Source organism: Amphiprion ocellaris, chromosome 23 (genome assembly GCF_022539595.1).
Source record: "Amphiprion ocellaris isolate individual 3 ecotype Okinawa chromosome 23, ASM2253959v1, whole genome shotgun sequence".
NCBI classification, from domain to species: domain Eukaryota; kingdom Metazoa; phylum Chordata; class Actinopteri; family Pomacentridae; genus Amphiprion; species Amphiprion ocellaris.
Window position 1 is genome coordinate 9229548 of NC_072788.1, and position 25699 is coordinate 9255246.

The 25699-nt window shown below is 39.3% G+C and overlaps 1 protein-coding gene and 1 long non-coding RNA gene across 3 annotated transcripts; one reads left to right on the top strand and one right to left on the bottom strand.

Moving 5' to 3' along the window:
- Window positions 1-297: 297 nt before the first annotated feature.
- Window positions 298-5829, top strand: LOC129348146 (uncharacterized). Of its 2 annotated transcripts, XR_008600617.1 has the most exons (3): window positions 298-2768; window positions 2832-2987; window positions 3090-5829. It is a non-coding gene; the product is annotated as an uncharacterized LOC129348146 (long non-coding RNA). The 2 variants fall into 2 exon arrangements; XR_008600616.1 differs by lacking the exon at window positions 3090-5829 and having other exon boundaries at window positions 2832-3048.
- A 3723-nt stretch (window positions 5830-9552) lies between these two features.
- Window positions 9553-21467, bottom strand: LOC111582851 (elongator complex protein 1-like). Its single transcript, XM_055007791.1, is given in 27 exon segments — window positions 9553-10056; window positions 11081-11313; window positions 11428-11629; window positions 11827-11924; window positions 12544-12667; window positions 13213-13361; window positions 13439-13524; window positions 13770-13907; window positions 13999-14078; window positions 15838-15916; window positions 16198-16271; window positions 16446-16561; window positions 16721-16826; window positions 16931-17088; window positions 17200-17306; window positions 17426-17580; window positions 17862-17941; window positions 18358-18528; window positions 18610-18840; window positions 19741-19834; window positions 19965-20088; window positions 20331-20521; window positions 20631-20716; window positions 20818-20898; window positions 21184-21265; window positions 21356-21439; window positions 21441-21467. Coding segments are annotated over 26 exon segments (2961 nt in total). The 5' UTR covers window positions 21453-21467; the 3' UTR covers window positions 9553-10056; window positions 11081-11260.
- Window positions 21468-25699: the final 4232 nt, after the last annotated feature.

A 25699-nucleotide genomic window follows, 5' to 3' on the forward strand; every position in this document is an offset into this window, starting at 1 on the left:
ACGTACATGCAGTCAGACACCACGTTGTACTGGACGTTGATCAGATCATATTTTATTGTGCACGTCATGTTCTACTAACTGCTGTGATCAGCCTTTGTGTGGTGTGATGGCAACAAAGTCCACCGGTTGATCAAGAACGATGCCATGATGAAGTCATGACTCATCAGGGTGACTTGATGAACTCTATCAGGCTTTCAGAGCTGCTCAATCGGCTCACAGTTTTTCTTTGTAAGTGCAATAATTTATATGTATTATGGACCTTGAATGTTGGCACGAGTGGTTCCAAATCATCATTAAAGTCCCTCTCCAGTCATTTATTAACCCCCTAAAAACTCATCCCTGTGTATTAAAGTTACATATTCAGAAGTTTTTCCCATAAGAATAATCTCTTTCTTTTTTACTTATAAAACATTGCCTGTATGAATCTGTATTTTTGAAGCTGTCATCAATACGCTGCAGTTTCAAGGTGGGAATGCTCAGCCATGGTGTTTTTTATTTTGTCTTCTTGCATATAACAAATAAAACACTATTTAGAATAAACAAACACATTTTAAAAATGTAAAAATCCATGAAAAACAGTGGAAATCTGGCTGCAAGAGTGCCAGAAAAATGTGTGAAATGGCTTAATAGGGAAAATAATAACAAATATCTGTAAAAGAAAAAAAGTACATTTTTTTTAGCTGATTTAAATACAATAAAACGGTGTCATTTAATGATCACACATAAAAAGAACTAATTTGTGTCTGTTAAAGTAAAGATTTTGGTGGCTTGTTCTTTAACACAGAAAAAAATTGTGTTTTTTGTTGTTGTTTTTACAGTTTGCAAAAATGCTGATTTTTTATTCATGTACAGTTCTGACCTTTAACATATGAATCAATACTTATTTTTTGTGATTTTACTAGATATTATGTGTAATTTAACAAACTGACAAAAATCTGCAAATAACAATTTTAAAAAATCCTTAATATACATAATTTTCTTTCTCATACTGGCAATTGTTAATTTATTTTTTTTAAAAAGTGTAATTTTACAGTCCAATGCTGTAAATGAACAAATTACCATTTGTACAATATGGATTTTGCTGATGACATTATTTAAAGTTTTGATCTGTTTTGAAACATGTAAATAAATAGCTTTGTACTTTTATCTGCAAAAAAATACGTATTTCTTTCATTTCATATGGATATATAGAGTATAACATGTCAGTTTAGAAACATCATAGTATAGCATGTCGCTGTAAAAACGTCATTGTATAGCATGTCGCTGTAAAAACGTCATTGTATAGCATGTCGCTGTAAAAACGTCATTGTATAGCATGTCGCTGTAAAAACGTCATTGTATAGCATGTCGCCCAAAAAACGTCATCGTATAGCCTTTGGTTCAACAAACGTCATTGTATAGCATGTCGCTCTTAAAGCGTCAGAGTATAGCATGTTGTCCAAAGAACATCATAGTATAGCATGTCGCTCTAAAAACGTCATAGTATAGCCTTTGGTCCACAAAATGTTGTTATGTCCTGGCTGTCTGAAGTAGGTGAGGAGCACAACAAAAATAGTCCAAACGCTGGTTTCCAGAGGGTTCGACGAGTGTTTATTTGAAAGACTAAGTTTACAACAACACAACATGTGAGGGGGTTAAAAGCAAATGGGTGTTAGTAAAATAAAAATAAATAAACAGAACTAAAAGTGAACTTCATGTTGACATTGATGGGCATTCCAACCAGGAACAAAGTAAAAGATAATCAATACGAAAAAAAACTCTTCCTGTTCACCTCTTAAAACCCAAAAACACACCGCAGTAGCACCCTAAACTAAAACTACCAGTGAGTTCCCTGTTTTCCTTTGTGAACAATTCAAAGGTCCCTCTCTATCTCCCCACACATCCACCAACCACTGGAACACATCTCCAAAGTTCTGCCGGGCCAGCTCAGCTTCCCCTCAGAAGAAGTGCCACCACCTGCCAGATGAAGGAGCCTTTTGAGAGGCAGCTGGCATCGTGATTGGACTGTACTTTGGTCTGTTCCAATCCAGCTTCAGCTCCAGAGACGGCAGGCCGGACGAGTCAACGGAGGCCTGGTGGACGAAGACATGCAGCTGAGTACAATCCAGAAAACAACAGAGGAGGAGTGCAGCAGACCAGAGCCAGAACAACCAGAGTAGCATCGTATGTCTCTTAGAAAACATCATAGTAGAGCCTTTGGTATGAAAAAACAGCATAATATACATCGTATATTGTACAAATAACAAGTCAAAGGAAAGAGACCTCAACTGTAGAATTGTAGTAATTGTGGGCTGACTGATTTACTCATTATCAGTATTTTATTTTTTACTGATTTATGGTAATAAATACATTTAAAAATGGTGCTACTTTGGCTCTGAACCTTTATCTACCTGTGGTCGCTCTGTCTTCTGGAGTGATTTGATTGGTTATACGTCACGAATAAAACTCCTTTAACTTAACATCTGTAAACAAAACAAAAGCATATCAACAAAGTTTTCTGTTAAAGTTTGTGGTCTTGTAAGTTGAACTCCAAGATTTTAAATACTTTCATTTACTGCAAATGAATATCTACTCCAAATGACTCACTAATTATCATTATCAGCCTTAAAAGCCCACAAAACACCCCTCTACACTCCACCACACTTAGTACAGTCTGGTTCCCCCTTCTATAAATCTGCTTGGACTCTTCCACTTCCTGTTTGTCAAAGTGGCCTTCTACCTAGACTACAATGAGAAAAACTATCAGACAGCAGACGGCTGCATTCAAGGTGAGCTCTGAACATCTAATCTGGAACAGGAATTCAATAACGGCAGCATGAACTTCATTTCAGTCTGTAGCTGCTGAATTCATGGGTGAATCATCTGGCACTAGAGAGGAAGACCATCAAACATCCACGTCAGCTGATGGAGGTCCAAGAGTCTCACCGAACAACCAACCTACAGAGTGAAGACCTCGAATCTGATTGGACGGCCTCTTATTCAGCCACGTGTGTGAACAAATGCCTCTAAGCTGATTTGTTTCTAAAATAAATGTAGTTTGAGTCCTAATCTATGCCTGTGTGTTTGCTTCTTTACACCGCTGTTAACAGTTTAGGCTGTTAGATTGTTCCAGATAAGACAAGTACAAGATTCTTCAGAGCCGTTCTACCACGAGCCTGACAGGAAGAACTCCAACAGGTACTGAATGTTCCTGTGGTCCCCTCAAGGCTACAGGAGGAGTCCTACGAGGACGAGCCTGTCCACCTGATAGTGGCCAGTCGCTGCGGTTCAAAGCCAACACTGACTACATGGACTTCTACTGGACCACACTGAGGCCTTCAAACCGGACCAACAAGTTCAGCGACTCCGTGACTCGTGGGTCTGAAGACGCCGCCGAGCCTCGGTCCAGCCGGCCTCCTGTCTGGGTGTTTGAGTGCTGAGAGGTTTGTGGATACATGTGAACATGTCTGTGTTGAAACAGCAGCTTTGGACTCAGTAACGCCGGGAAAAACCAAGAGCTCCTTTATTTGTGACTTCCACTAAAAAAAACTGATGAAAATAAGTTTTCCAGGGTTCTGACTGATAACAGATTATTAAATAATGAAAATAATCGTTTAAATATTCGTTTAAACAATCCTTTTAGGTCTACATTTCCTTTACACCGACTTACACCGCGTGAGGATGTTGTAGGTGGAATACTTCCTGAAACCAACCTTTTAGGTCAACATTCAAAGATTTAAGGTGAAATATTCCTTTAAATCAACCTAAATTTCATGTTTTGATCATTATCAAGTGAGAAACCTCAATCCAGACTCCTCATAAAGACACTTGAGATTTATGCTGCTGTTTAGTCCAGACTAAATGGCAGAAATCCACAACTGTAATTTTATTTCAGGACTCGGTTATTAAATGTCAAAACAATCCATGTGACTCTAAAAACTCAACAGCTTTACAAACTCCAAGTTTAAACTCTCCACAAGGATCCAAAATAAGTTGGACTTCTACATGAGAGCTTTAATTATTCTTCATCTACTTCCTGAAAAGTTTGGTCAATAAAAAAGACAAAAACTAATATTTTCAGCTGAACTAAAGACAGACTTTGTGATTTTTCTGCTCACATGTTGTGTTGTTGTAAACTTACTCTTTCAAATAAATAGCTGCCTAACCCCCTGGAAACCAGCGTTTGTCCTGTTTTTGTGTTGCTCCTCGGCGACCCTAGACAGCCGGGTCCTAATGTTTTTTGAGCAACATACCATACTATGATGTTTTTACAATGATGGTTCTACTATGGAACCAGTTTGACATGTTCAGGTGTTCTTTGTGTGAAAACTCAGAGATTTCAGGTATCAGAAGGTGGTTTTCAACTTTGTTAACTTTCTGCTTCAACTTTAAACTAAATTTCCTTCACTAAGCCAGCCCTCTGGACTTCCAGTAAGCTGTGTTCCTATTGGCTGTCCAGGTGCCTGCTTGGTGTTATCAGGAACACCTGAGCAGCTTGGTGTTATCAGGAACACCTGAGCAGCTCAGTGTCTTCCTGCTTTATTTAGCTGCAGACAAACATTTCCTCTGCTTCTCTGCACCACTGAACCGGGTTTGGCTCCGTTGCTTCAGTTTGTTCTTTAGGCGTTTGCTTGCAGCTTCCAGCAGTAAAGTCGTCTTTAATGTGTTTCTTGGTGTGTTTTAGGGCTTTGTACTGGATAGTTGTCTTGATAAAGGTGGTTCTTTAGCCACAGTTAGCACATGGTGCTAATGTGTGCAGTGATTAGTGGATTTGGTACAGCTGAGTTGTGTCTTTATCTTGGCTGTAGTGAGTCTTCAGAGGTTTTTGGTCAGACACATTCTGTATTCTTGTTTGTGAACCAGCGCTGGTTGTCCAGAAGGTAAGAGTTCCTGTCCTGATTCTCTGTTCTCAGAGGTTCTCTGGTAGGCTGTAGGAGACTTTAGCGTTTGGGTTGTGCTAGTTTGGTTTTTGTATGGTTTCATTTGGAGGACTATCTTGAGGCCCCTCCATGTGGTTTAGTGAGGTTTTCTGCAACAGTTCTACAAAGCAACCTGCAGCAGAAGAGACTTTGAGGGTTTTTAGGAAGTTCTAGAGACCAGACTTTAGAGCAGCAGAAACATTTGTCAGCAGTTTGAGCAGGAGAAGGTGAGCTTCAGAGTAGAAATGAGACGGAAACCTTCTTGACCCGTGTGGTGAGGTCCTGTACCAAGAGTTTGAGCAGGTTGTGAAGAGTCTGTAGTTCTTTGGTCTGAAAGCACAAGAAGAGTCGACTCATTAAAGGAGAAAACAGGAGATATTGTTGGTTCTTCTCTTGCTCTGCAGTTTCCAGTTTCCTTAGACTGAATATCAAGTTTATATTTTAAATGATTTCCCCCTGAGCCCAAGAAGACTTCAATAAACTCCCTCCATCCCCTGGACACAACAGATTTTATTACCGCGTTAAATCTTTTTTTTTTTTTTTTTTTTTTAAATATATTTTTGAGTTTTAGTCATAGTTTTGGCATTTTTTTTCTCTTTGCTTGTTTAGCTTTGTCATCTGTGTGAAAGGTGCTAAACAAATAAAGTTGAATTGATAAAGTGAATAATTGACTAATTCATGATTGTGACAACAGAAGTATTTTCATTGTGATTTAAGGGTTTACTTCATTTTTAAGGTTGGGGTTAAAGTCTTGACAGAAAAAAAAGATTAAAGAAATAAACTACATTAAAAAAAGCAATTAAATCAAAGGAAAAAAAACATTTAATACAGTAAAACTTTTAAAAAGAAAATTAAACATTCAATACAATTAAATTATATTAAACAGACAAAATATTTATTTAAATAAACAGAAGATACAAAACATGTAATTATGAAATCAAACAAAATTTTTTAAACAAAAATATGAAACATTAAAGATGAAATATTTTAGATAATTAAACATTTAAAAAATACAATTAAACAAGAACATTAAACATTTTTTAAAAATACAAAACATTTAGATTATTAAACCGTTAAAAATACAAAACATTGAATTAAAAAATTAAATGTTTAATTAGAAAATTAAATCTTAAAGACAAAAAAAAACAAAAAAACTTTAAACAGGAATTAAACAGAAAATACAATGAAGCATTTCAAAAGAAAATTAAACATTAAAAGGTGATAAAACATTTAAAAAGAAAAACTTTAAAGATTTAATCGAAATATTAAACATTGGGAAAGAAAAAGGAACTTTTTCAAATAAGTCGATAAAACGTTCGAAAAAACAACAAACATTAAAAAGACAAAACATTTGGACATCAAATCAGACATTAGAAAAGAATAAAAGGTGAGAAAAGAGCAAAACTAAACATTTAAGAAGAATCAAACTAAAGACAAAACATTTGCAAAGACACCAGTTAAACTTTAGAAGATCAAATTAAAGAGAAGAGACAAAAGGATCAAAAAGAGAAAAAACAGATAAAGGTCAAAGTGTTTTCTAGTCTGAAATGAAAACATCAAGTTGTTTCTTCAAACATTTCCTCTTTCTATGTTCTTGGTTTGATTGTGGACAGATTTACTAAGAACTCATTTCAGAAAACTGCTTTCCAGATAAAGTCTACTAGTAGTTGAAGGCATTGATCAAACTAATGTTACCTTCTGATCTCCACAAACTTTACTGTTCAGTGAGGAGAATCAAAGTTTGTTGAGGATTTCTAAAGAACCCACAGGTGAAGGTCTGAGAAGAACTCAGATGGATGGTCTAAATGTGAAATCAGGACTCATGGTCACAAGTTCTAAGGCTTCTGTTAACCAGAAAGTTCAAACTAACAGAGAAGTACTGAGAAACTTTTAAAACTTCAGTCCTCAGACTGTCTGAAGGTTCAAACTAACAGAGAACTGCTCAAGAACTTGTAAGATTTCAGTCCTCAGACTATCTGAAGGTTCAAACTAACAGAGAAGTACTCAGGAATTTAGAAGATATCAGTCCTCAGACTGTCTGAAGGTTCAAACTAACAGAGAACTGCTCAAGAACCTCTAAGATTTCAGTCCTCAGACTGTCTGAAGGTTCAAACTAACAGAGAACTACTGTGGGACTTAGAAAATTTCAGCCCTCAGACTGTGTGAAAGCTCAGGTCCTGAGGACTTGGGAGGTCTGGAGGCTTTGGAAAGTCTTGGAACTGAGGGTTCCACCCTCCAGCACAAAGGCTGAAGTCCAGCCTCCTGAGAAAATCGGTCGAGACAAGACTCAAGTAAAAAAAAAACTTGAAAACGACAAAAAATAGATGATAAATGCGCAAAAAAAAGAAGAATTAGTATCTGAGCGAATAGCTCAGGGGGATAAGAAGAGTGACTACAAAGTGGAAGGTCGCAGGATCGAGACCCGCCACCGGCCTTTTTCTTTCTTTGTCTTTGTCAGAATTTTGAGAAAATTTAAGAAGTGTCTGGTCTTGAACCAGCGACCTGCAGCTCCATAGGCAAATCCTTAACTCACTGAGCTACAGATCAGATACAAAGAAATAATTTCGTCGTCCCTTTGGCATCGTAGTTCCTGAAGTGACCACATGGGCAGGGCCAAGGCGGAGTCTGGGTGGAGTCAGGGCGGAGAGTAGGCGGGGAGGTGGGTGGTGGCCTCCCCCCTCTACTCCCCCACCTCCCCCCACCACCCACCACACCTTCCCCCGCCCAACGAGTTCTTCGAGTCTCCACGAGTTCTTCGAGTCTCCACGGGTTTTCCCCAGTTTCTGGAGTTTCCACCAGGTCGGAGGCAGTTGTCATGAAGAGGTGTTGAAGTCGGCCAGGATGGAGTGACTTTTTACAGCGACTAGAAGGAAGACCACTAGAAGAGCAGGTCTTTAACCACCATCCATAAAATCCATGGAGTCGCTCCAGAGAAATGCAAGGAGGTCAACTTTTATCAACCTCCATCCAGATGTTCAACTTGATATTTTTACTTGGAGATTTTTAGCACCACAAACCTTTAGTATCACATTTTATTATCATTTATTATGACTTTAATGGAATCCACCAGCAGATGTAGCTTTTGTTGACAAACTTTATTCTTGTCATCGTGGGACTGCAGTATTTGAAACTCTTCCTTCTATTTGACCTCATGTTTATTAGTTTTAGTGGAAAAAGTTATTTTAATTGTCCATTAGTCTCTTAAAAACCAAATAATAAATTGGATTAGTCAAGAGGTTTAAATTTCTTACTTGTCATCATTTAAATATGACAAAAAAATATAAAAATAAAGTGTCTTGAGACAATTTGACCTGTAATTGGCGTTATATCAATAAAATTGAATTAAAATTGGATCTATCTTGTAATGTTGGAGTGATTCAGCCATATATGTTGGAAAACATTTTCTTTGTCAATTAATCTATTGATTGTTTTCTCCAGTAATTCATTTCTTGTTTTGGTTTATAAAATGTCAAACCCAAATATATTCAGTTTACTGTCATAAAAACCAAAAAGATTTACATTCATGATGCAGGAATCAGACAGTTTTTCACTTTTTATCTTAGTTTAGTCAGAAAGATAGTTGATAATGTGAGAATTGTTGCAGCTTGTGAGCCGTAAAAGGTTTTAATCTTTGGGGCCGAGTGTCAGAAAACATTTAGAAACCAACATCAACAAAACACTCAAAGATTTGAACATCATTTGCATGACAATGTCTAATTAAAGGACATTTATTTCCAATGTAAATGTGTGATATTCATCCTCTGGAGCTTTCTCTTCACATCATCTTCCACCTGGACTGGTTTGGTCAGGAGCATGTGCAACAAACATTTGAAAAACTGCACTTTAACATCAATGAATGACACTGAAGTTTAATCTCTACATAAATGAGACTGAGTCTGGATGTGCTGCTCTGTCATTAACTCTTAAGTTTAGGGAAAGTTAAAACAAAAGAGGACAGTTCAGATAAGACTTGAGAATGAGCTTATTTTGAACAAATATCTCAGACTTTCTGAGCTTCAGCACCAACAGCAAGATATTTTAACAACAAGCAACTCAAGAGATCCAGAAGGTGGAGAGAGTTAGCTTTAGCTGAGCCAAAGAACATGTGGGATGCTAACCTAGCAAACATTTCAGACTTTTCTCTGTGAATTCTGAGAAATAATTTCCTATTTAATGACAGAGCTACACATCTTAACTCAGTCTCATTAAAACAGACTCTAATTCAGTGTCATCCATCCATATTAAAGTGCAGTTACCCAAAACGTTTGTTGCATGAGCTCCAACAAAACCTGTCCAGGTAGAAGGCCACTTTGACAAACAGGAAGTGGACGATTCCAAGCAGATTTATAGAAGGGGGAACTGGACTGTACTAAGTGTGGTCGAGTATAGAGGGGTGTTTTGTGGGTTTTTAAGGCTGATAATGATTATTAGTGAGACATTTGGAGTGGATATTCATTTGCAGTAAATGAAAGTATTTAAAATCTTGGAGTTCAACTTACAAGACCACAAACTTTAACAGAAAACTTTGTTGATATGCTTTTGTTTTGTTTACAGATGTTAAGTTAAAGGAGTTTTATTCGTGACGTATAACCAATCAAATCACTCCAGAAGACAGAGCGACCACAGGTAGATAAAGGTTCAGAGCCAAAGTAGCACCATTTTTAAATGTATTTATTACCATAAATTAGTAAAAAATAAAATACTGATAATCAGTAAATCAGTCAGCCCACAATTACTACAATTCTACAATGTATGTGTTTTTCCTTTGACTTGGTATTTGTACAATATATGATGCATATTATGCTGTTTTTTCATACCAAAGGCTCTACTATGATGTTTTCTAAGAGACATACGATGCTACTCTGGTTGTTCTGGCACTGGACCACTGCACTCCCCCTCTGTTGTTTTCTGGATTGTACTCAGCTGCATGTCTTCGTCCACCCGGCCTCCGTTGACTCGTCCTGCCTGCCGTCTCTGGAGCTGAAGCTGGATTGGAACAGACCAAAGTACAGTCCAATCACGATGCCAGCTGCCTCTCAAAAGGCTCCTTCATCTGGCAGGTGGTGGCACTTCTTCTGAGGGGAAGCTGAGCTGGCCCAGCAGAACTTTGGAGATGTGTTCCAGTGGTTGGTGGATGTGTGGGGAGATAGTGAGGGACCTTTGAATTGTTCAGAAAGGAAAACAGGGAACCCATTGGTAGTTTTAGTTCAGGGTGCTACTGCGGTGTGTTTTTGGGTTTTAAGAGGTGAACAGGAAGAGGTTTTTTTTGTATTGATTATCTTTTACTTTGTTCCTGGTTGGAATGCCCATCAATGTCAACATGAAGTTCACTTTTAGTTCTGTTTATTTATTTTTATTTTACTAACACCCATTTGTTTTTAACCCCCTCACATGTTGTGTTGTTGTAAACTTACTCTTTCAAATAAATACTCGTCTAACCCTCTGGAAACCAGCTTTTGGACTGTTTTTGTGTTGCTCCTCACCTACTGACAGCTGTGGACTAAAGGTTATACTGTGACGTTTTTAGAGCGACATGCTATACTATGACGTTCGTTGGACCAAAGGCTATACTATGACGTTTTTAGAGCGGCATAGTATACTGTACTATGATGTTTGCTGTACTGTGACCTTTTTTGGACGACATGCTATACGATGACATTTTTAGAGCGACACGCTATACTATAGGCTTTTTTAATTGACGTATTACTATGATTTTTTGTTTTTTTGTTGTTTTTTAGCAACATATAAGAATTTGAACAGTTTTAAAAATTACTATACTTTTATTTGTGCAATGAAATATTATTCTATGGCATTTCTTAGACGACATGTTATACTCTGTTTTCTTGAATTACATACTATTTTGACAATATACTGCATTATGACATTTTTTGAACGACATATCATACATGATAATTTTAGGAAACATCCCATCATTTTGCGCTTTTTGAAGCACATAATCTATGGGGGTTTTTTTGCCGACATGCTACACTATGAACTACAGGCCATACTATGTTATTCTTGAAAAGTATACTATACTCTGACATTTTCTGAACTACATCCTATACTATGCCATTATACACAGAGTGCTTTGGTTACATGTTGATTTATAATCTAGATTTTTTTCTGTTTTGTTTTTTGACAGGATTACCACAGACCTGACCATGAACACCGTTGACACCCACCTGAGGGAGACGCTGCCTAAGATCTCAAGGCTGCTTGGTCATGGTCTTTCTGGCACGTACTCTTCCAAGATGAGCCGGGAAGTTAAACACTGATGGAATGACACCAGGTCTAAGCCGACAAACTTCCAATTCCTCCTCAACCCATAGTCTCTGGGAAACCTACATGGAGTAAGAAAAGTACTAGTCCAACAGCAGAGCAGCATCTGCATAGCGCCTCTGTTCAGTCAGCTTCTCTGTGAGGAAAAGAAGCACAAACCGTCACTGGAATTACATGCAATGCCACTTCTTGTAGAATCACACCAGCTGACTGACTACCTGTCAGTCTGACCACCTGTTGTCATGGTTACCTGCCAGGTCTCTGGCCAGCAGAGCCAACTGGTCCGGTGGCAGCGGTATCTGCTGCGCCACACAGATGGCGTTTCTCCAGCTGGAGCTGCCGGCGAAAGCCTGCAGGGCGCAGACCGGCTCGCCACATCGCCATAGCAACAAGCCGGCCTGCTCCGCCTGTTGCTGCTCCACCAGGTGCTCAGCATATGCACAGCTCAGAGCCTGGAGGTTGAAAAGGCAACATACAGCACTGACTTTCTCTCACTTTGACACCATTAAAACTACGGTGCATTTGCCACATGTGATAAATGCATAATTGATGTTGCAGTCTAGTGACATGACTTTGATTCATGCAGATTCAAGTAACTTCAGGCTGACAGGCCACAGAAGATGAAAACAGCCCTGAGGTGTGTCTGTACCTTGTAGTGAACGCTATCTGTTGCGTACAGTTTTAGAGCTTCACTGTAGAGTTTCTGCTCCTTCACCAGCTGCAGAGCTTCACCGAAATGTTCTTCTTCTGAACACAAAATACACAAATCAGTTTGCATCAAACTTGTGTTTGCAAAACAGCAGCACCTTTTAGCTGAACAGATGTAACTCCTGTGTTTGCAGCTAAGTAAAGACTCCCTCCGATGAAAATCAAGTTTCTTTACATTGTAAGTGTTCATATTGTTTTTTATATGTTAGAAGACATGAGCAGAATAAGCATTATATTTCCACCATGAATATGCTGTCTTAATTTACTTGATACATAACAAACCTAGAAAGTCAATCCTGTCAACTTGTAGGGTGGGGCTTTCTGTAACATGATGCTTCTTCAGAATCGGTTTCCAGGTTGAACATGTGTGGCTGAATTAGTCCAATATTGCTACTTGTCATTGTGTTGTGTAAAGTAGATTTACAGTGTTGGAGCAAAGTCGTCGGTGAGTTGTATCAAAGCTATTTTAAAGTAGAAATGTTTTACCGTCATTGAAAAATAAAGTATAAATATTTAACTTTGATACACAGAGATGAGATTTTAGGTGTTATATTAGTGACTGGAGAGGGTCAAAGTAACTTTATTGGCAAATAATCTCAGAAAAATAGATTCTGTCAAAGTGAAAAGCAGTAAAACGTTAAAAAGTTGCCAGACTGACCACACTTGCTGAGGTGAAGCAAGGCCTTCTTGTAGCGCTTCAGGTGTTTGTCGATGGTGTAGCGTTGGTAGTTTGGCTCCAGGCTCTTGAGCATGTTTAAGAAGGGAAGGTATTCTTTGGGGTCCTGCAGGAATAAGTTGCCTTTAAATTTGTGTAAAATGATTGAAGGACCATCTTGGTGTTTTTACATTTAGCTTAAAGGGAAACTGACTTTTTAAATTCCTGCTGTAATCAACTAGTAAGCTGTTGTAGTGCAAAGCATATCCTGAAAATGCACCGATTTAACTGCATTTTGGCCATTTTTGTGAGGCAATTTCTTTCCTGTAGACACAGACTTCACTTGTAGCACTACTTTCACTGTGTCTCAAACAATCTAAATGATTTTTTTTCAATTAAAACAATAAAGCTACAAATACAAACTTCTGCAACTGATAATGTTTTAGGAATCTTTTTCTTCTCACATCAGAGCTGAATATCTAATTAGCTTTGGGAGGACCTTACAGAGCAAGTTAATGAGGAATTTTGTGTAATATTTGGCACTTATTTCACTTTTTTACAAGTAAGATGAAAAAATATAGTATCGGGAAACTGAATTTTCATTTTTATTTGCACTTTTTAGTGTTTCTTTTGCTAAAGTCAGATTTTTCCTGTTCCTCGGCCGTCTCATACCTTCTGGGATTTCTCGGCCACCATGAGTACGAGGTCGAAGTCGTACGTTCCCAGTGAGTGTTCATACAGGTCGTTAACGTTGACGAGGAACAGGAGGTACTTTAATGCCTCTTCAGCGCTCACAGCACCTGGAGCTTCAGGAGGGTTTTCTGAGGAGAAAGACAGAGGAATTAAACACTGTCTCCTCATGTTATCTACTCTGTGTGTGTGCCAAAGGTTTACTCACCTCGAAGCTCGTGGACTTTCTGCAGAGCAATCTCCAGCTCTGGAACTGTCTTCTTCACATGAGCCGTCAGAATAGACAGAGAGAACCTGGATGGAGAACACCATCATCATTGTATGTCCCACTAGTGGCATTATTTGATGAACTTTTATTTGCCATTCTGGTTGTATTTTTCACAAAAAAAAACAAACACATTTTCAGCTATTACTGTAAATGCTACTAAGAAAATTTTATAAAATTCTCTGAAATCAGAACCTGTATTTACTACATTTTACCCCTAACGATAAGCTATACTACTATGTGTAGAAAGGACAAAAACAGAATTATAACTCACTTGTTTGGATCCATTGATTCCATTGCGTTCCGTAAAGCATCACAAACCACATCCACCTTCTTCTGCCCAGATGAAGGTTGCTGCTGGATGGAGCTGCTCTCAGGATGGGGGTACATACTGCTAGTCGTGTCCTCCTCCCTGGATACCAAAGAAAACATGCTTGTTATATAGAAGTTGTTCTTGCTTTTATATATGAGATACGACTTATCCGGCTCTAACCAAGTCTTACTTCAGCTCAGTGAGGACGAGGTTGATGTGGTTGATGGAGTTGAGTTGCGTGATGAAAGTCTGTATTTTCTCCAAGAAAACCTGCAAATGTAAAATAGTACTTTGTGTTAATTCATGCTCTCATTGTTGTTATTTAGGAACAAATCAGTTTGTAAAATGCTTGTTTCTACTATTCACTAACATTGAAAAGCATGTAAATTATTTACTGCTATCAGTTATTTATTTACAAATGTTTAAAAGTCTCATCTATAAATCACAGATACATATTGCATTACACAGGTAAAACTTTTAATTCCTCTTCTTTTAGAAAATAAACACATTTCTGGTATATCCATGTATATTTTTGTAGTGTCAAAAATTTTGTCAGTTTCATCTACATAATAATATTGTAGGGTCTTCGCCTTAACATGTATATAAATTAGGTAAGTTTCATAATATATATATATATATATATACACTACCGTTCAAAAGTTTGGGGTCACCCAGACAATTTCATCTTTTCCATGAAAACTCATACTTTTATTCATGTGCTAACATAACTGCACAACTGTTTTCTAATCATCAACTAGCCTTTCAACACCATTAGATAACACAATGTAGCATTAGAACAATTCCATTCAATTTTATTTATATAGCGCCAATTACAGTCAAATTGTCTCAAGACGCTTTACAGAACCCATATGTCTGACCCCCAGAGCAAGCCAAAAGCTGAGTGGCAAGGAAAACACCCTTTTAACAGGGAAACACAGGAGTGATGGTTGCTGGAAATGTTCCTCTGTACCCTATGTAGATATTCCAATAAAAATCAGCCGTTTCCAGCTAGAATAGTCATTTACCACATTAGTAATGTCTAGATTGTATTTCTGAGTAATTTAATGTTATCTTCATTGAAAAAAAAAAAAAACGCTTTTCTTTCAAAAATAAAGATATTTTAAGTGACCTAAAACTTTTGAACGGTAATCGATATCCGTTATCATTATTATTATTTGCCATAATAAATAACACTGTAAGGTCTTAGACGTCACATGTATCACATTTGAGTAAAGTAGTATTGCATAACATTTTTGTCGGGTTTTAATCGCAAAATTAATATAAATTATTCCAGTAAAATCACACCATAAACAACAATATAGAATCACATCCCAATACTAAAACTTGTTAGGAAAATTTCACAGTTTCACTTTGGTACAACAGCTGTTGTTTTAAATGCTCTGTATAAAAACCGGTGACTTAACCTCACTTTTCTCACTGAATGAAGCTGTGAACAAAAACCTATAAAGGCTTCCTGGAGTATAAAGTCCAATTCATGCTTTTTGAGTCCACATACATGTCTGCAATGGTAAACACAGTCCATTATTCTCTAGATATCCTGTGCTCTGTCCACACACTATGCTTGGTACACCACAGGAATAATCACTGATACAGTGCTGCAGGTTAATGTGTAACCAGCTATTGTCTCCTTGTGTATTTTTCTGTGTTAAATATAGTGGAAAATGCAACTGACCACGTAGCAAACCACCACAGCCTATTGTAGAATAAACAGAGTCACATATGCAGGCCAGTAAGTCGATGCAGAAAGCATGAATTGGCTGTAAGTGACTCCCCATAGAAGATAAGTATGATAACATTTTTTTTGTTAATCTGTTTTGCATATGTTTCATGGCAACAACTTATTTTGATCTAAGATAAATAAACAAGATTTTTGGTGCGCAATAGTGGACAGAAATTTAAGTGGTGTTTGTGTACAATAAAACTCCAAAGGGAACCTTTGAACGCTGCAAGTCTGCAGTCAAAGTAAAACATGTAGTTGGACAACTCCTTGTTAAATCCCAGTACATACCTTTGGGCTGTGATCATAGATGAGGTTTAGGTTGATTCTCAGCTTCCTCATACACTCAAAAGCGTCTCTGAATCTCAAACTGATGACACAAAACACCAACAAAAAAAGAAAAACATGTAGGATTGAGTTTGACACAGACAGGTATAGACTCACTGCTCTCCATTTCCAGTCTTTACAACTATAAATCATCACACTTACATAATGCAAAGATGATCATGTTTAATTATAAAGCACTTCAAAAGTTTAGATTAAGAAAATGAAGTATAATTTAACAGTTAAGATCTTTGTAAATTTCACCTACATTCAGTGTGATACACCACAAGTCTTCTATTAACTGGAGTTGAAGGAGATCAGACTCACCTATCCAACCATGTCCTGAGCTGAGCCAACACCAGCGCTCTGTGATGTACAGTCTCCAGATTCCCACGAGGCATCTGGACACAGAAAACAAATCAGAGAGGGAGTGCATATTACCACATTTCTCATTTCTAAAACAGAAAATGTTAAACGTTTTTAATGTACAGTCACAGAAACTACATTTTACTGCTACGGTGGTTTCTATAGGCGAAACAGTGAAGCTGACAATGTGTGTTGTGTGTTAAACTGACCTGCAGAATCACTCTGGTGTCTTGAGGCACCACGGTGACGATCCTGGATCCTCTCTCCACTCTCCGAAGCGTCTCATCATTCTGACTTCCATCTGAGGCTAAGGACGCTTGCAGCCCTGTGGGGTCAGAGGTCATTTAACTCAGAGACCAGAAATCTGTTATTTATGTGTTATCAGGTATTACTACAAAGCTGTGTTTTTGTGTGTTTCTGTTTAAATTAGTTGATATGTGTAAGGAGAGAAAACTCAGTTTTTCACTGCTTGTCTTTGTCCCACCTTTGACAGTGAGCGTGCCCAGATGGAGGCAGCGGCAGGTGTGGGAGTGTGTGGTGATGAGGAGGAAGTCGTTGCAAACAGCGAAGGAGCAGACATTGGAGGCCAGCTGCAGGAAGAACAGCAGACAGAAATGTGCATGTTTTCCAAAAGTCCTGTTGGTATCTGCCTCCCAGAGAACAAATTGCTGGTATCAGGATGTTGAGACAATACCTCTGTGTCTCCAGCGTACAGGTGGGATCTGTCCGTCAGCCCAAGTAGACATTCCTCTCCGCTGATGCTGCAGAGCGCCGTCTGGACGCAGGGAACAGGAAAGTTGATGCGACAACCGCTGGAGTCCCGCCAATCCTCCACGGATGGCTCAGGATGATCTACAGAGAAATGTAAAGAATATAAGATTCATTACTGAAAACTAGTGAATTTGACATGCATTTACAGCAAGTTCCAAAAGCGATGTAAGTAATCAGTGTTCATGTTCTGACCCCAGACCAGTTTCCGGATCTGTCCATCCTCCAGCTGCAGGGCCACAGTTCCAGTCTGTGAGCAGTGAACCACACTGACCACAACACCATCCACTTCCACAGCAGCCCTGAAGCACAAAACAGCAAGAAACGGTGAATAACTTTAAGTGATTTCAGTGTCACTGTGATAATTTTCAGGTTTTACGGGATAAACCCATGTCTGAAACGGATTGATTTGCTTGCTGACCTCACTCCAAGTGTCTCAGTCACATCCTGAACAGGACGAAGCATCTGCAGGGTGGAGGAGGTTGGCAGCAGACCAGAACTGACCCCCACGAACAGCTCATCCTCTAGCCACAGCAGCTGCCTCAGAGCCAGAGGATCATCAAGAAGGGCTGCCAGTCTGCAAGAAAATGGGGTAAACAGGAAGGACAATTGTTTGGGATAAAGTTTAAACAATCGATGAAAGTAGTAGTAGTAGTAATAGTAGTAGTAGAAGAAGAAGTAAACCAATATGAAACAGAAAGACTAGCATATTTTAAAATTAGGATACAGTTTTTTCCACATTATTTAAGTAACCTTGAATGAGACAGAGCAGGTGGCAGAGTGTGAGGTGGAGCTGGATGTCAGAGGACAACAGCATAATGTACAGCACTGCAGGTTTATATGATACCTGAAGGTTTTCTGAAGGTTTTCTGAAGGACCAGAGGATGAGACATAGTCCTGAACCCATCTGCCGTTTTGTCAGCCCGTTCTCCTGAATCTGGATTGACAGAGAAATATGCAGGTTAATAAAATGAGACACAATTAACAATGGGGATGTATTCTCCAGGTCAATATACTCTCATCTGACCAAATTCTAACCAAATATCCATTTAAAGACTGTGTGGCTCAAGACAGATTTTAGAGACGTTGGATCAAAAATGGGCTTGAACCCAAAAATCTGATTCAGGTTCCGAATCTTGGCTCAAATTTCAATGTTGACTACTATTTCCTGAATTCAGGGCCCTAAAAAACAGAACTGAACTAAAAAAAAAAAAAAAAAAACAAGAAAATTTGAGTTCACAATGCCAAATTTACATAAAGTCCTGCTCAAATATTCCTAAAACTACATGATGAGATAAATTCCACTCATTTTGGAAGGTAATACAAAACATTCAGCTAATTTTGTAAGCCTACCTTGGCTGTAGATTGAGATCTGCCCATTAGCGGTGAATGCTGCCACCTGATTGGTCCCTTGAGGTCGACACAGGAAAGTCACCTGGTTCACTGGTGAAGTTAACTGGAGCTCGAATGAACTCATTGGAGGAGGAACCACACACTGCCTGAAAGAAGTCACCAGGATTTTCTCTGCGGGGGGTTTAGACAGACATTAACATCATGTCCAAATAATAAAACAATTTATTGCTGTCTTGTCACATCAGCTTTCACCTCCATCAATCACAGCCACATTGGCGTTGTCGGTGGCGTCCAGTCCGGGGCTGCGCTCTGTCATCCAGCCCCAGTCGTAGGTGATGCTGGTCCAGCTGCGGGACACCGCATGGAGCTGTAGGGGGCGCTCTGGGTCCCAGCAGACACAAACTGGAGCCTTCTGAGGGTCTCTGCCAAAGTCCAGGCTCTGCTTCAGATACCAGTGATAGTTCCCCACCGTCCACAGCTGGACTGCAGAGGAAGCACAACACGCGCATCGTGAATTCATCATGCTCTTTTTTACGTAACAATACAATTAATCAATTTATATTTTTATTGCAGAAAATAAAAACCCCATGACAACTGTAAACATTGTGTACTTGAATATATCAAGGCAAAAACAATGATGAAAATAATAATACAAAATACAAAACAATAACAGAAAATCAGAATCAGACAATCAAAAAAAAAAAAAATCAACCTTCACCTGTCCTTCAATAAATCCAAATCAGAATAAGCAGCTTCACTTTCAACAATATAAAGTGACTATGTGCTTAGTTCAATATCAATAGTCCACTGACAATTCATGGTTGAAGTGAAAGATAAGCTGATTCATAAAACAATTCCAACAATTCCTAACAAATCCTACCACACCATTCTGGAAGGGATGAAGCCGTGGGGCTTTAGACCTGCCAATGAGTGGGGTGGGTGAAGGGGTGAAACGTGTCAGATGGTTTTCCAGTTTGGTCCAGGGTAGCTCGCCATCAGTTCAAGCCAATATTCAATGTTCAGGTGGGTGGCATCCAGAAATCCAAAAGCAGTTGAAGGTTTCCTCTTTGATGCCGTGATATCCAGGTTTCCAGGCTTGTGAAAAGTGAATGGTTTCCAGAGATGAGTGATGTGGGGTGATCCTGCTGTTCAGTGACTGTGTGTGACTGAATGAAGCTGATGGGCTTCAAACAAAGGAACAGAGGTGGATTCCAGGTGGGAGAGGTGATTGGCTGAGGTGTTGAGAGTGACTGTGAGAAGGTCCAATAATATGGAAGTGACTGACAGCAACTGATTGTGACTGATTGTGACTGGCAGGTGTCTGTTCATAACTATTCCAGAGTGAATGCTACAATTGCTACACACTAATTTTGCTGAACTTACTGTGACTGTTGACCTGTCCATCCTCCCCAGCAGCCATGTCCTCCAACCAAACAGCTAAAACAGTGGAGTCACTGTTCCACAGCAGCTCCTTCACCTAAAACACGCACATCAGTATTTTAATCTGGACCACAAACTGAAATACTGATCCCATGCTGATACTTCTAGTGTTAATCATCTTAAATAATTTTGTCATTTTGAAATTTGAATCTGGACATTGAACATGCCTTGGCTTGGTCTTTACTGAAAGGCAAAGTGAAGTCTCCGTGCAGCAGTCCGTTCTTCTCCATAAACACCACACTGTGTTTGTTGGGATGATGCTGGGTGCTCGCTATCAGGCTACCCGACGGTCTGAAACATCAAGAAAAGATTTAACACTGATTCACAATTCTACATTCATTAAACAGAGTCAGTCCAAAGCAGCCTGACTCCCGGAGGAAACCCACGCACGCACAGGGAAAACATGCAAACTCCATGCAGAAAGATCCCTGGAAGGCTGGGACATGAACCAGGGATCTTTCAGCTGCGAGGCAACAGTGCTGGTTTGTTTCACTTAAAGAATTCAAAGAAAATCGCTTCGGTAGAGCTCTTACTTCCAGCAGAGCGCCTGCTCCAGACCGTTGATGGGCTCACTGGTGGCCTGCAGGACACCCTCTCTGTTCCAGACCCGGATCTTCATGGCTCCAGTCTGAGGACAGATCGCACTGACGGCAAAAAGCTGACCATCACCTCGCCACGTCACCCGAGGCCTGCGGTCATCCCAGGCCACAGCGGGCTGCACCTCCTGTGGTAAAAGCATATTTTCATGTTTAACATACTCTAAATTAAATTTCAATACAGTTTGACACTTTGTTTTTGTACAAGCGCTGATATTAGAGTGAGTAGTCAGTGACCTGGATCTTCTTCTGCGCTGCTTGTTTCCCCTCTGAGCCATGGAACTGAGTCTCCTTCTTTCCCCAGCCGACTGTGATGAACTTTCCTGCAAAACAAACAATCTAGGTGAGCACATTAAATCTAGAGAACAATCCAGTGAACCTCAACGGTTACTAATCTAAACTGAGTCCTAATGAGTCACCGTACCTTCACCGAAATCATCCTGGTGGATTCCGACCTCAGTGATCGGCTCAAAGTCTTTGGTCATCATGATGATTGTTTCCTGACCTGTGAACACAAATTATTAGTGATTTATTTACCTGTAATACTGCTGATTGAATTGAACTAATAATTAACCACTTTGTCTTGTTTATTAGTTAGATATGTATATTTAGAACAATAGCAAATCTTGACCACACTCATCTCATCCTGCTATCTAGAAATTCTGGGCTCTTGTTCATCTTTCTTGGTTTTCACACTAAGAAATGATGCTACTGCAAACATCAACTTCACAATTAAATAAATAAATGAATAAATAAATAACATTTTTCAACAATTGTTCAAGATACTGACCAGTAGTGAGGATGACAAGCTCCTCATCAGGACTCCAGCTCATCGAGGTAAGGCCACTATCGACACTGCCAACACACTCCAACTGTGGAAGAGAACATTTTTTGTGATGACCCTCATTCACCTAACACTACTGCTCTCTCTCCATCATAAGCAACTTTTCTGCACCGCCAACCTGGCAGGTGTTGAGGTTGAAGAGAACGACATCCCCGCTTGCCGTGGCCAAACACGCAGACTCAAGTTCAGCCAGGTCCTGCAGTCAAGACCACCATTCCGCTGCCATCCTCTGGGAGGAAACTGTCCGCTGTCAGCGAGGCTTCACTGACAACCTGGAGAAGAAAACAGAGGACATGCTGCTCGTTTCCTTTTTTACTTTATTCTGTAAACACATTTCTGTCCTCTCTGAAACAGAACTTAAATGGACTAAAACCCTGAGAAGTCTCGACTTTTGATGACTCACAAAATATTTCCTCCGAAAACAAACATATAAGTGCTGTATTTCAGCAACAGCTCACCTGACCAGTTCGAGGGTCATACTCTGTGATGGAGTACAGAGAGGCAATCAGCAGCGAACCAGTGTCGGCCCGCACAGAGAAACACTGTGGAGAGCCTGGACCCTGAAGCTCGGAGCTCCGCAGACTCTTCGGCAGCTTCAGATTCCTCACTTCACCTCAGGAATCTGGTCCCAAAGGCAGAAGAAGACCTGAAACAGCAAAAAATGTACACATTCAGGAAAAGGAAACCTGTAGGTATAGCTGGTTGATATATTAGTTTAATATTCACCCTCTGTTACAGCTCAGTATAACTGGTTATATTATTATGATAAAATACATTCTAATTGTTAGTAATGTATTTGATTGAAATGGCAGCAAAGGTCTCTGCCTACCTACATATTCAAACTACAGACACTGTTTTACATTTTTTTCCCCTTCACCTGATATGTTTTCTAAAAGCACCAATAAATATTCCTAAAATGTCATATCATGGGCTGCACAGTGGAGTAGTGGTTAGCACTTTCGCCTTGCAGCAAGAAGGTCCCTGGTTCGCGTCCCGGCTTTCCCGGGATCTTTCTGCATGGAGTTTGCATGTTCTCCCTGTGCATGCGTGGGTTTTCTCCGGGTACTCCGGCTTCCTCCCACAGTCCAAAAATATGCTGAGGTTAATTGATTATTCTAAATTGCCCGTAGGTGTGAATGTGAGAGTGCTTGTTTGTCTTTGTATGTAGCCCTGCGACAGACTGGTGACCTGTCTAGGGTGTCCCCTGCCTTCGCCTGAGTCAGCTGGGATAGGCTCCAGCCCCCCCCCGCGACCCTAGTGAGGATTAAGCGGTGTATAGATAATGGATGGATGGATGTCATATCATGCAATATTGAAGAACACAGTTGCTAACGCATAACCTGTCTTTGATTTCTGCTGTCTGAAACAATAAATTAACTTAAAAGTTGAAAAAAATGTCTCATTCATAACAGGACCTGGGATCTAGTGATTATTTTAATTTCTGATTAATATTATCGACATTTTTTTCTGCTCTTTATTTTTTTTATTAGTTGATCAGTTGTTTGGTCTATAAAATGTCAGAAAATGGTGAAAAGTGTCGATCAGTGTTTCTAAATGTTTAAAATGACAACCCAAAGACGTTCGGTTTTGCGTCATAGAGGAAGAATGAAACCAGAAAATGTTCACATTTCCATTTATTTCTTAAAAAAATACTCAATCTGAATAACATATCATCAGAACAGTTGTCAGTAAATTTATATGGGTGGCATCTAATTGATTTACAGATAATATATTCTAAAAGTGTCTATAAAAACTCCTGCAATATAATTTCACGAGCAGTATTGGAGAACAGTTGCTAAAGAACACCCTGTATTTGTCTGCTGTTGTCTGAAGAAATTAAATCAACATAAAAGTTTAAATAAGTTCCTTATAAGTTCACAAATGTTAAACACTGCTTCATTTAGTTTCACATGATTATTCAACATTGTATTTCAGAATTATGGCTGTCAAACTGACATCAGTGGTTTGGACTTGGAAAATACTGTAGATTTTCTCTAATTCGGATGATTTTATCAAGTACGAAAACAAATTAGCATTTCAATAATTAGTTACATTAAGCTGTTAACCTGTGTTACAAACCGCACCTCGAATGTTATTCCCACAGTACATTAACAACAAAATAACACCGTCAGAACCAGACAATAACGGCAAGGCTTTTAAAAATACATTAACATGTTTAAAAAACTTGCTTGTTCGTAGTTTTATGCCACAAACTGATTACTGTAAAGACTCAATTTCATGTTGTCCGAAAATGGAACTAGCTAACTGCTAGCTTGCCTTTAAACTAAAGGAAGCGACGTGATGCGTAGCTGCAATTATTCAAAACAGCGATGAGAAAGTGGCAGCTTTGAAACCTAACATCGTAGGAAAATGATAAAAACTCACGAAGACAGAAGTTGAAGCAATAAAACCCTCTACGTATCCGGCATCAACACCATAACAACATACATGTGGCGCTGTCAGACTAACAAACTCTGACCTCTGTCGCACGTAGATGGGTGCAACGGTGTCGCCACCTGATGTCGCGGAGTGAAACTGCATCCTGTGGAAAAGTTTATGTTGGGAAACATTAATAAAATGTTCAAATCATAGATGGTTCAAATCTGCAAAAACGTTTTACAATGGAAATAAATCTTATCTGTTTAATTAATTGTTATTGTGATTTCTGACGAAATCCATATCCAAAAAAACAATACAACAAACCAAAAAAATCCAAAACGAACAAAAAAAAAAAAAACAGAATTGTCTTTCTTCTCTGGTTCTAAATTCCTTAGTCTTTCTGCTTTTGTAAATTCTGTGCAATATAGGCATTTTGTGCAAATATAGTACTCTATCGGTATTCCTACAATGTAAAACATGAGAGCTCCATTAAGTTATATGAACTTCTTTGTTTTCTTTAACTTAAATTGTCATGGTAAGTTTCGAATATTGAACTCAAGTTTATAAGTTTTAGAAAATAAAACTGAAAGTAATTAATTGTCTTGACTATTTGTAAGTTTTATCAGGACCGTCAGTGTCTGTAAGTTATACCTTGAAAAAGAAATGGTGTGCTGGGGGGAGGTGGAGGAGGGTCATGCTGAAGAAATACCACAATTTTGGAATTAGTCAAAAATAAAACTGTAAAGCTATGATATCTAAGAACTATCGACCTCACCAGTTCTCTAAATTGGACAAACCACAGTATTTCAACCACAGCTTAATTACTGACGAAACAATAGAGAAAACAGCAGTGGACTACTTCCAGCTGCGGAAGGACACCTTTTTCCCCGCTAGCTGCAATCTGACGCAGAGACGCAGCAGAGTGCAACTGACCACGGCGGAGGGATACGTCATTCTGCTCGGAGAACAGACACGGCAAGGACGTAAGTTATCTTTTAAACGTGCTTTTGAGTTTTTTGTCGATAAAATTTAAGAACAATGTCAGTTTCTTCTGTGATAAAATGGAATAAAATCAGCACATTGACAGAGCTTTGCGAATATTAGTGTGTTTTTCTTTTTGCTAAGCCATCTCGTTAATCGAAGTTTGAAATGGCGAATTAGTAAATTACACAACTGTTGTCCATGGGGGACATTTTACGCTTTCATATAGGTTACAAAGGCTTCCGACGTAACAGGAGCAATAAAAAAAACTTTTGAACTCAACATTTGCCTGCAAGTAACTGCTGGCTAATGTTACCCATTTGTTAACTAGCTAGTTTGCGACGCAGTCAGGTCAATGTAATGGCGGATGTGTTCTGGTATGCCCGCGAAACTGCGTCACGTCCCCCCAGAGTCAGGGCCCGCTTTGTACCCGTGTGCACATAAATTTTAAATTATGAAATAACACGTTAATGAAGTCTAAAGACTTGAACGCTTATATTTACTGCATATAGTGAACGTATTTGTCGATGGTCCGAATGTTTGAGGGGAGGCATTTGTGTTTGTACGGCGTATCGTAATGAAACGAGCTGAAATACCGTGAATTTATTGCATTCACGCGCCGCTTTTTATCTACCGCCGCGCGCGCTCTCTCTGTTCATCCTCTTGCTCGCGCTGTCACAACCGAGCTCCCTCTCCCAAAGCTGCCCGGTGGATGGAAGATCCCTGCCAGGCTGCAGCACTGTCTGAATTGTGTGTGGCTCGTCTAGTTTAGTTTTTCCTACTTTTACCAATTGTTACGACTGCGGTCGTTATTGTAGTTTCGTGTGCTGCGTGTGTCCTTTTTATGTCCCTATCATGTATGCAAATAGGGCTGCGCCGCACCACGGCCACGGTTGGTCGCCAGGATGACGGCTCGGCACCGGATTGGTTGGCTGTACCAGGAAGACCGCGATATAAAGGCGGAACCGTCACGTCGTCTCCGTGGTCAGAGGGTCCGAGGGCGTGGCTACATCCTACCCTGCTTCCAACCTACACGTCAGCACACTTGGGTTCCAGTGATCAGCTGTGATTTAGGGATTTAATATTGAGTGATCGCAGTGAG